We start from the raw sequence: 12,422 nt of genomic DNA, 5'->3' as shown, positions 1-12,422 counted from the left end.
AAAAAAAGCGATGAGTAGTTTGCCCAGAAAACTGATTGCAGGCTACTTTTGTTCCTTGGTTCTGCAGACATTCCTTCACAGATGATCACTATGTGGAGTTCAGCAAACACTCCCAGGACCGAGTGATTGGCACCAAGGAAGATATTGCACATGTAAGTACTTTTAGAAAGAGCTTATTACTCATAAATTTTTGTTTTCAGATTAGATGATTGCTGGAAGGCTAAAACTGGAAGAGCAGGGAATATTTCAATACGTCATCCTCCAGTAATAGTAGTTGTAGGTCTTTTGACTTTCCTAAAGTTTTTCTATGTTTCTCCTTTCCATATAATAGGTTTTCTCTAGATCTTTTGAGTAAAGATGAATTTTTCAGAGATTTTTTAAAAACTTTTAAATTTATATTCCACCTTTCATGCCACTTCAGAACAGATTACATTCAGGTACTGTAGGTATTTCCCTAGCCTGAAAAGATTTACAATATAAGGGCCTGATTTACTAAGGCTTTTCTCCCATTTTGTGTCTATGGGAAAAGTGCTTAGTAAATCAGGCCCTATGTTTGTACTTGAGGCAGTCAAGGGTGATCACAAGGATTGGCAATGGGGTTTTGAATCCGGCCTTCCCTGGTTCGCAGCTTGCCGCTCTAACTGCAAGGTGGTTACTCCATTTCATGGGATGATAGCACTTTTGTTTGAAGTTTTGAGGTGTTTATTCCTGTCCTTTGGGTTGGTCACAGAGTGTGAGTTCTTGGGCTGTAGTGTGGTTGGTATCGCCCAGTATGTGGGGACGGGCTGGGTCTATGCCAACAGCTGCAGGCAGATACAATAGGGGCTGGGACAGAGAAACCTTCAGCTAAACAAACTCCATTCCCCGCAGGTTGAACCTTTGGGTTCTGAGGCCAGCAGGACTTAGATGAATATCCACAGCAGGAGAACAGTCCACAGGTCAGGGCAGGCAGCAATCAGGCAGACACAATATCCGGGCACAGGGTCAAGGCCAGTGGAGATCGGGCAGCTTCAGAATCCAGGCAAAGGTTAGGCAACAAGAGATCAGTCAGAGGAGGACGAGGAGACAAGGCAAGTAAGAAGAGGTGGACATGACATAGAGGCTGGGTAGAGTCAGGGAGGCAAGGCAGGACTGGAGCAAGAGCAAACGTAGGAAAGTAGATGCCAAAGAATGTCTTTTTCAATATCTTTAATGGCTGGAGATGTATGAAAACAATAAAACCGCCCGACTCAGGACGAGTTTCGCCACTTCCTAGTGACTGCCTCAGGGGCTATAAGACAAACATACATATATAAATAATGAATAATTTGAAATCATAAATACATAATATATATAAAAATGTAAAAAAAAAATGGCAAAATCAACAACATATAAAATACATCAATAAATAAATAAAAACAAATCAAAGACCTCACATAAAAAGTGAATGTAAAACAAGGAAGGAACAAAACAACATATCAATGAACCATGCAACTTAAATGTGGGAGCATATAGGCAACATCAATCTAAAAAAGAGAAAAAAAAATGTTTCTCTTTTAATTTTTTTTTAATAAAAAAGTAAAACCGTATGTGGCAGACCTATGTATATTTTAAAAAAGTGTGTGTCAGACCTATGTATATTTTTAAACAAAGCAAACGAACCACGTATAAAAATGAATCGAATTATACCTCGAAAGTAACTTTCCAAATTTGAAACAAATTTGAAATTATTTTATGGGTGATCAAACGTAATCCGCAGCACGGACATATCTTTTAAAAGATATAAAAAATAAATAAAACAAGTAAAAGGCAAAATGTGGATGCATAACCAATAATCCTTAAAGTGAATGTGTGATTGAAAATTGTAAAAAACACACCTTAAGAAAGAACAAGTAGCTCATAAACTCTTGATGGCTCCATGCACTTGATGCCTCACACTGGAAAAAATGTTTTGGAAATAAATTATTGAACAAACTTATTAAAGTAGAAAATCATGTAATATGAAAAAAACTATTCGAAACAAGTTAGGTGTCTTAATTTGAACACTGCACAAATGCTGACATGTTAATCTTAAGTAAACAATCAAAAAAACAAACAAATTGGTCATGAGAAAAAAGAAAAGAAACAAGCATGGATAAAAACTTAGCTCGTCCGAAAGAACGAAAGAGAAAAATGAGAAAAGAAATAAATGAATACCAATGTGCATATGTATTAATGAAACACAAAAATTAGTTATTACATGCCACACTCATCATATGTAATCAGTAATTTTGTAAGCGAACATATGTTGTTGAGCGTTAAAAGACATTTAAAATTGTTGAGGCGCCAAGAATGTCAATTGCTGTAAACGGAGGTGTGACTGAAAAACCTTAAAAATAATGGGAACTTATAAACAAGAAAATAACTTAAATGTAAAAATATATATAAAAAATGTTTTTATAACAAAAGCATTACTGAAGCGTGAACGGACAAGCTTACAGTGGCAGTGCAAAGTAGAAACATAGAAACGTAGTGAATACAGGCTAAAATTGTAACAGAATAATTTTTACCATTAATGCCGCGGGTCAGCGTTTACTGTCTCCGCTCAAGACAATAAGTAAGAAAACCAAATCGCTGCAGTGGGTATTTGTGACAAATGTTGGCGCCCAAAAAAGTGTCAATGTAGATGATGGAGGTGTGGCTCAGCACGTGTGACGTATGAAACTAAATGCGAAAAAACTTTATTGAAAACAGACAGATAGTGAAGTGTGAAGCAAATGATAAAAAGACCATACTGATGAATATTGGTGTGACAACAAAAGGGGAATTGGTGGATATTAATTAAACAAAAAAAAGGTGATATAAAGTTTGTAAGGAAATTTAAGAAATATGGGATTGTGTGATGAAAAAAACACTCAACTAAACTGCTATGGCTTAAATCCATGAAAAAAACAGTGTAATGGGTTTGGTGGATGTGATGCGTAATGGGTGTACCTCGCAAGAAAAAATGATGCAGCAGGGAATGTGCACTAAAAGAATTAATTATATAAATGATATGGAACTAAAAAAAGTGTCAATCCAGATGGAAGCGGTGTGGCTAAGCGCATGTGACATATGAAACTGAATATAAACTAAAATTGAGAAGTGGAGCAAATGAAATCAAAATACCATACTTAAAATAAAGGGGATGTGACTGAAGAATGTACTACATGTAAAAGTAAAGGTGTTATATATGCTGCCATTTGTCCATGTAACATGATGTATATCGGTAAAACTATCCGAGAATTCAATAAAAGAATTATAGAGCATAAAAGCAACATCAATCGCTCAATACCTTCCAAACTGTTAGTAGAGCACTCCATTGCCAATAAGCATAAATTTAAAGATTACAAATTCTGCGTGATTCAACAACCAGTACTCAGTTGGAGAGGAGGTGACTTCAATACTTTACTTCTTCAGTTAGAACAGAAATATATTTATTTATTTATTTATTTATTTATTTATAGATTTTTCTATACCGGGGTACGTAAATAACATCACCTCGGTTTACATTCAAACAGTAATTCAGCATTGCGCTTTACAATATAACAAGGTAACTAAACAAAAACAATACAGTATATAACTTTGTATTAATAGAATATAAGCAATATATGAGAGATTGTGGCAGTTAGGAAGAGTAGTTGAGGATTCAGATCATTGATAGTAGGTTTTTTTAAATAGCCAGGTTTTAAGGTTTTGTTTAAATTTTTTGTGACAGAGTTCCTGGCGTAATTCAGAGGGTATGGTGTTCCATATTGTTGATCCAGCAATGATGAAAGATCGTTCTTTAGTACTAGAGAGTTTAGTCAGATTGGGTGCTGGGATATTTAGTTTGGCTAAATTCTGGAATCTCGTTGGGCGGGAAGACGTTTTGAATTGTAGTTGATCTGTGAACCAGAGCATTTCTCTGTTTTGAATGGCTTTGTGTATCAGCGACATAGATTTATAAATTATCCTGTAAGCCACGGGTAGCCAGTGCAAAGACTGAAGAGCTGGAGTGATGTGATCATGGCGGCTTGTGTCGGTGATAATGCGGGCAGCTGCATTTTGCAGCATTTGCAAAGGTTGAATGGTGGCTTTGGGTAGACCCAGTAACAGAGCATTGCAGTAATCAATCTTTGATAAAATAGTTGCTTGTAAAACTGTGCGGAAATCATATTGGTATAATAGAGATTTAATACGTTTAAGCGTGAATAGCTTAAAGAAACCATTTTTTACCGTATCCGCGATGAATTTTTTAAACGTGAGATTGCTGTCAATGATGATACCAAGGCTGCGTACTTGTTGTGAAATAGTGGAGTTGTTTTGAGAAATATCAGAGTTGATCAGTATTGTATTTTTTGGAGGTGAAATTATGATAAGTTCAGTTTTATTGGTATTTATAGCCAATTGGTTGTCTGTGAGGATTGTTTTAATTTCTAGTAAAGCTACCTTCCAGGTACTCAGTGCATTTGTGATATATATAATTTAAATACTTTAATTCTGTTTGGTCTAAACAACGATATTGACTATTCTGTTTTTTTATGATCTCTTTTACAATGATTTTTTTATAATTTTATTTACAGCAACCTTTTTCAAACATTTTATTTTTTGACCTATGTATATTTTATCAACAATCTATTTAAACAATTCCTTTTATCCGTTACTTTTTACATATTTTAGAATTTTTATTTCACTATTTTTTGATCTCATATGTTTTTTTATTTTTTGGTTTTATATAATTTTGGTTTTATTAATTAATTTTTTTGTTTTATTAGAACATAAGAACATAAATTGCCATGCTGGGTCAGACCAAGTGTCCATCAAGCCCAGCATCCTGTTTCCAACAGAGGCCAAACCAGGCCACAAGAACCTAGCAATTATCCAAACACTAAGAAGATCCCATGCTACTGATGCAATTAATAGCAGTGGCTATTCCATAAGTAAACTTGATTAATAGCCATTAATGGACTTCTCCTCCAAGAACTTATCCAAACCTTTTTTGAACCCAGCTACACCAACTGCATTAACCACATCATCTGGCAACAAATTCCAGAGCTTTATTGTGCATTGAGTGAAAAAGAATTTTCTCTGATTAGTCTTAAATGTGCTACTTGCTAACTTCATGGAATGCCCCCTAGTCCTTCTATTATTCGAAAGTGTAAATAACCGAGTCACATCTACTCATTCAAGACCTCTCATGATCTTAAAGACCTCTATCATATCCCCCCTCAGCTGTCTCTTCTCCAAGCTGAATAGCCCTAACCTCTTCAGCCTTTCCTCATAGGGGAGCTGTTCCATCCCCTTTATCATTTTGGTTGCCCTTCTCTGTACCTTCTCCATTGCAACTATATATTTTTTGAGGTGTGGTGACCAGAATTGTACACAGTATTCAAGGTGTGGTCTCACCATGGAGCGATATAGAGGCATTATGACATTTTCTGTTTTATTAACCATTCCCTTCCTAATAATTCCTAACATTCTGTTTGCTGTTTTGACTGCTGCAGTACACTGAGCCGATGATTTTAAAGTATTATCTACTATGATGCCTAGATCTTTTTCCTGGGTGATAGCTCCTAATATAGAACCTAACATCGTGTAACTACAGCAAGGGTTATTTTTCCCTATATGCAACACCTTGCACTTGTCCACATTAAATTTCATCTGCCATTTGGATGCCCAATCTTCCAGTCTTGCAAGGTCCTCCTGTAATGTATCACAGTCTGCTTGTGATTTAACTACTCTGAATAATTTTGTATCATACCCAAATTTGCTAACCTTACTCGTCGTATTCCTTTCCAGATCATTTACATATATATTGAAAAGAACTGGTCCAAGTACAGATCCCTGAGGCACTCCACTGTTTACCCTTTTCCACTGAGAAAATTGACCTTTTAATCCTACTCTTCCTGTCTTTTAACCAGTTTGTAATCCACGAAAGGACATCGCCTCCTATCCCATGACTTTTTAGTTTTCGTAGAAGCCTCTCAAGAGGGACTTTGTCAAACGCCTTCTGAAAATCCAAATACACTACATCTACCGGTTCACCTTTATCCACATGTTTATTAACCCCTTCAAAAAAGTGAAGCAGATTTGTGAGGCAAGACTTCCCTTGGGTAAATCCGTGTTGACTGTGTTCCATTAAATCATGTCTTTCTATATGCTCTACGATTTTGATCTTGAGAATAGTTCCCACTATTTTTCCCGGCACTGAAGTCAGGCTCACTGGTCTATAGTTACCCGGATCGCCCCTGGAGTCTTCTTTAAATATTGGGGTTACATTGGACACCCTCCAGTCTTCAAGTACAATGGATGATTTAGATCATTTTTGAGTTCCTTCAGTACACTAGGATGCATACCATCCAATCTAGGTGATTTGCTACTCTTTAGTTTGTCAATCTGGCCTACTACATCTTCCAGGTTCACAGTGATTTTGTTCAGTTCGTCTGACTCATCACCCCTGAAAACCATCTCTGGAACTGGTATCTCCCCAACATCCTCATTAGTAAACACGGAAGCAAAGAATTCATTTAGTTTTTCTGCAATGGCCTTATCTTCCCTAAGAGCCCCTTTAACCCCTCGTCATCTAATGGTCCAACCGACTCCCTCACAGGTTTCTTGCTTTGGATATATTTTAAAAAGTTTTTATTTTGAGTTTTTGCCTCTATGGCCAGCTTCATTTCAAATTCTCTCTTCCCCTGTCTTATGAATGTTTTACACTTAACTTGACAATGCTTATGTTTTATTCTATTTTCTTCAGATGGATCCTTCTTCCAATTTTTGAAGGATATTTTTTTGGCTAAAATAGCCTCTTTCACCTCACCTTTTAACCATGTTGGTAACCGTTTTGCCTTCCTTCCACCTTTCTTAATGCGTGGAATACATATGGACTGCACCTCTAGGATTGTATTTTTAAACCATGACCAAGCCTGATGAACACTTTTAACCTTTGCAGCTGCACCTTTCAGTTTTTTTCTATTTTCCTCATTTTATCAAAGTTTCCCTTTTGAAAGTTTAGTGTTAGAGCTGCATTTACTGCTGAATAATATTATCTTTTGCAGAACACCCATTATACCAATTTTTATTCATGGATTCACGCTGCAGTGATTCATTTGAGCGTTTCTCCATCATATATTCCAACAGTTTTACATTTTTTGTCTCTTTATTAATTTGTCCTTACATTGTCGGTATCAATTATACAAGCTTAATTTCAGCTTTTGTTGTTTAATCAATTTCCACCCCCTTTCTACCAGCCTTCACTGTCATTCACACACATTTTCATTCTTCAGTCACATCCCCTTTATTTTAAGTATGGTATTTTGATTTCATTTGCTCCACTTCTCAATTTTAGTTTATATTCAGTTTCATACGTCACATGCGCTTAGCCACACCGCTTCCATCTGGATTAACATTTTTTTTTTAGTTCCACATCATTTATATAATTAATTATTTTAGTGCACATTCCCTGCTGCATATTTTTTCTTGCGAGGTACACCCATTACGCATCACATCCACCAAACCCATTACACTGTTTTTTTCATTGATTTAAGCCGTAGCAGTTTACTTGAGTGTTTTTCATCACACAATCCCATATTTCTTAAATTTCCTTACAAATTTTATATCACCTTTTTTTTTTGTTTAATATCCACCAATCCCCCTTTTGTTGTCACACCAATATTCATCAGTATGGTCTTTTTATCATTTGCTTCACACTTCACTATCTGTCTGTTTTCAATAAAGTTTTTTCACATTTGATTTCATACGTCACACGCGCTGAGCCACACCTCCATCATCTACATTGACACTTTTTTGGGCGCCAACATTTGTCACAAATACCCACTGCAGCGATTTGGTTTGCTTACTTATTGTCTTGAGCGGAGACGGTAAACACTGACCTGCGGCATTAACGGTAAAAATGATTCTGTTACAATTTTAGCCTGTATTCACTACGTTTCTATGTTTCTGCTTTGCACTGCCACTGTAAGGTTGTCCATTCGCGCTTCAGTAATGTTTTTGTTATAAAGAATTTTTTTATAAATTCTTTTTTACATTTTAAGTTATTTTCTTGTTTATAAGTTCCCATTATTTTTAAGGTTTTTCAGTCACACTTCCGTTTACAGCAATTGACATTCTTGGCGCCTCAACAATTTTAAATGTCTTTTAACACCCACAACATATGTTCGCTTACAAAATTACTGAATACATATGATGAGTGTGGCATGTAATAACTAATTTTTGTCTTTCATTAATACATATGCACATTGGTATTTATTTAATTCTTTTCTCATTTTTCTCTTTCGTTCTTTCGGACGAGCTAAGTTTTTATCCATGCTTGTTTCTTTTCTTTTTTCTCATGACCAATTTGTTTTTTTGTTTTTTTGATTGTTTACTTAAGATTAACATGTCAGCATTTGTGCAGTGTTCAAATTAAGACACCTAACTTGTTTCAAATAGTTTTTTTCATATTACATGAATTTCTACTTTAATAAGTTTGTTCAATAATTTATTTCCAAAACATTTTTTCAGTATGAGGCACCATCAAGTGCATGGAGCCATCAAGAGTTTGAGCTACTTGTTCTTTCTTAAGGTGTGTTTTTTACAATTTTCAATCACACATTCACTTTAAGGATTATTGGTTATACATCCACATTTTGCCTTTTACTTGTTTTATTTATTTTTTATATCTTTTAACAGATATGTCCGTGCTGCGGATTACGTTTGATCACCCATAAAATAATTTCAAATTTGTTTCAAATTTGGAAAGTTACTTTCGAGGTATAATTCGATTCATTTTTATACATGGTTCGTTTGCTTTTTTTTAAAAAATATGCATAGGACTGACACACACTTTTTAAAATATACATAGGTCTGCCACATACGGTTTTACTTTTTTATTAAAAAGAAAATTGAAAAAAAAATTTTTTTTTACTCTTTTTTTAGATTGATGTTGCCTATATGCTCCCACATTTAAGTTGCATGGTTCATTGATATGTTGTTTTTTCCTTCCTTGTTTTACATTCACTTTTTATGTGAGGTCTTTGATTTGTTTTTATTTATTTAGTGATGTATTTTATGTTGATTTTATGCCAGTTTTTTTTACATTTTTTACATATATTATTTATTATTTCAAATTATTCATTATTTATATATATGTATGTTTGTCTCATAGCCCCTGAGGCAGCCACTAGGATGTGGCGAAACCCGGCCTGAGTCGGGCGGTTTTATTGTTTTCATATATCTCCAGCCATTAAAGATATTGAAAAAGACATTCTTTGGCATCTACTTTCCTACGTTTGCTCACGGCTTTTCTAGATTGCCTACCTTGTTGCTTTTTAGGACTGGAGCAAGGACAGAAAAAAAGGCAAGGCAAGTTCGAAGTAGCAACAACACCAGCTAGATGCAGAAAGACTTGTTGCTTTTTGTCTGGCTGGGGTTTAAATGGCCTGGCAGGCCTGACATCGGGGAGTGCAGCTGCTAGTTTCCCGCCCCAGGGCCTTCAAGATGCAGCAATCTGTACATGCCTAGGAGTAGCGGAAGGTCAACATCGGGATAGTGATGTCCCAGGCCTGTCCTGGCTGAAGGTTCAATGTATCAACCACAGGATGGGCACTGTGATTGGCAGACAATGTCAGAAGAAATGTGGTAGTATTGTATGGCTGGGGTGTGTATAATGGACTTTTTGGGATAAGCTCCAAACAAAAACCCCAGTTAGAGGAAAATGACATACAACCCTGCAAGACACTACAGTACGGGTTGTGCCAGGCATATAGGATCCTACAGCTACCCACATGGAAAAGACATTCAGGATAAGAGGTTCACATTGATGCTTCTCTGTGAATGTTGAGTACATGATCAATGCAGAAAAATTGTGAAGATGGATGCTACATCAGTGAAACAAGCCAAAAATTAAGAACAAGAATCGATCTTCATAGATATTCTGTTTTGCTCTATAATGTTTTATGTTATAACAGCTCTGTAGGTGAACACTTCTCAAAGGAAGATTAAGCCCTTAATGACCTCACAATCTGGGTACTTAAGGGAAAAGTTGGGAGTACATAAAGACATTTGAAATTTAAGATGATCAAATACTTTGAAAGAAACAAAAGGACGTAAAGGCATTGATTTTCTCACCCATTGTCAGATGAAAGTTTTACTGTCTTATCACATCTGTCAATCCCACCCCTCCCTTTCACTGAGCTATAATGGCATATGTAGGAAGCCTAAGACCTAGATGACTCTATTTCTTTAAAGTTTTCATATTCTGTTTATGCAAAAAAAAACTTGTCCTAAGCAGATTACAGCATACTTAATTTAAACTCTGTACTAATTTATTTATTTATATTAATTTCTATTCTGTCCAGAGCCTCCATTCTGAGCAGAATCCCCAGAATTTAAACAGTTTAATTACACTATTTCTTCACCGACCTGGTGGAGAGGATAATTCTCAAGATATTCACAGAAGGGATAATCTTCAAAAGGATTTATATGCTTAAAACTGGGTTTTATGCACATAAATACAATTTAAATGCTTTTAAAAATTGTTATGATATATGCTACTTTTATGCATGTAAACCCTTTTGAAAATTACCCCCAGATGTATTAAGTTCAATAAAAAGATGTTACCTACAGCTGCTTTGACCCTTAATATTACATATCCAAGTGGACTAACACAGCAATTACAATTCATTGCTCAATTTATTATTCAGATATAAAGGGTTCAGATTATTCAAGCTTTAAATGTGAGGATTAAAGTTTTAGATTACACATGAGAACTGGATATCAAAATGGCAGATAAAATTTAATGTGCACAACTGCAAAATGATGCACATAGTGAAAAATAACCCTAACTATAGATACATAGTACTGGATTCCATATTAGGAATCACCACCCAGGAAAAGGATCTTGGTGTCATTGTGAATAATATGCTTAATTAAGGGTCAACAAACAAGTAGGTGATACCTAACGCGTGATAAGCTTTCAAGAGGTATCCTCTCTCAATCAAGACAGTTAAAAATATGCTGAAATCCTCAATTCAGTGTGTAGCAGTGGTTAAAAAAGAAAATAAGAGTACTAGGAATTATTTGGAAAGGAATGGGAGAACAAAATTGAGAATATCAAAATGTTTCTGTATAGATCTATGGTGCAACTGCACCTTGAATATTGTGTTCTGTTCTGGTTGTCCCATCTCAAAAATGATATAGCAGAACTAGAAAAGCTACAGAGAAGGGCAGCAAAAGTGAAACAGTGAGTAGAATGGCTCCTTTATGAAGAAAGGCTAAACAAGGTAGGGCTCTACAACTTGGAGAAGACTGAGAGGGCCTATGATAGAGGCAAATCAAGATGATGGAATAGGTAAATAGGAAATTATTTATTCTTTCAGATAGTTTCATGGAGTGGCCCCTAAACCTTATACTAAAGTGTAGCATATTTAAAATAAATTAGAGAATGTACTTTTTCACTCAGTGTACAATTAAGCTATAGAATCTTTTGCTGGAGGACATTGTCAAAGCATCTAGTATAAACAACTTTAAAAGGGGTTTTGACAAGTTCCTTGAAGAAAAATCCATAAACAATTATTATTCCAGGATAAAGCCATGACTTATCCCTGGAAATGGGCAATAAGAAATGGATCCACACTTTGGGAGCTGTTGGATACTTCCCAGATATCTGAATTGGCCACTGTCAGAGACAGAATGCAGGTATTGATGGGTCCTTGATCTGACCCAGCATGGCACTTCTTATGTTAAGTGTACTGTATTCCAATGCTGCAGGATTTTGTGTTTAAAAATAGTGGCCAGTAGTCCTACCCCTTGTTACAAATGTATCTACTTCCAATCCACTTATCTTTACCCTAGTGATGAAAGCCGCTGCATCTTCTGTGTATCTGGAGCTAGCAGTTTCTGGACACATGACAGGGGCAAAGGGTCACTTGAGGCCAGTTTCATTTTGGATATGACATTGCTGATCCCAAATGCATAGGGAGTGCTGCAGCCTTTACTTCTAGATCACCAGTATAAATAGTAAGTGTATCAGGAGGTGGGGGAAGATATATAATTTTTATTTTTTTTTTTTGAGGGGACAGGGGAGGGGCTTCCAGTCACCAAGAGCATCAATAGCTATAGGCACAAGGGCCAGTGCCCTTTCTCTCCACATGGAGCTTGACATTTTGCTCCTGTCCTGCTTTCTCCCCTTCACCTCCTCCATTTTTGTCCTGGCCCAATGCTGTAAAACTCTCCCTGAAGTGCTGGCTCCTTCCTGTCATGACCTTCGTGGTTCATAAAGCAATGCTATTTGAACCACAAAAGGTTCCATAGAGAGCAAAGCATGTTTCATACAGTAGCTGTATGAACTGCACAAGCTGCAATAGGAAGTGAAGAAGAGCCAGCGCTGCAGGAAAAAGCTTGTTTTATATCACCTTGCCGAGATAAGGTGAGAGGAAGAGAGG

At 36.1% G+C, this 12,422-nt stretch overlaps 1 protein-coding gene across 14 annotated transcripts in view; it reads left to right on the top strand.

Moving 5' to 3' along the window:
* DCAF1 (DDB1 and CUL4 associated factor 1) overlaps positions 1 to 12,422 on the top strand; it is a 466,661-nt gene that overhangs the window by 346,328 nt on the left and 107,911 nt on the right. For all 14 annotated transcript variants that reach the window (XM_029599562.1, XM_029599550.1, XM_029599554.1 and 11 more), the window contains one exon: positions 68 to 152. In XM_029599562.1, coding sequence (XP_029455422.1) covers positions 68 to 152 — 85 coding nt within the window. The remainder of the gene's footprint in view (positions 1 to 67; positions 153 to 12,422) is intronic.

The sequence above is a fragment of the Rhinatrema bivittatum genome, chromosome 4 (genome assembly GCF_901001135.1).
Source record: "Rhinatrema bivittatum chromosome 4, aRhiBiv1.1, whole genome shotgun sequence".
NCBI lineage: Eukaryota > Metazoa > Chordata > Amphibia > Gymnophiona > Rhinatrematidae > Rhinatrema > Rhinatrema bivittatum.
Note: the sequence above shows the minus strand (reverse complement) of the source record. Positions and strands in the feature narration are given on the sequence as shown.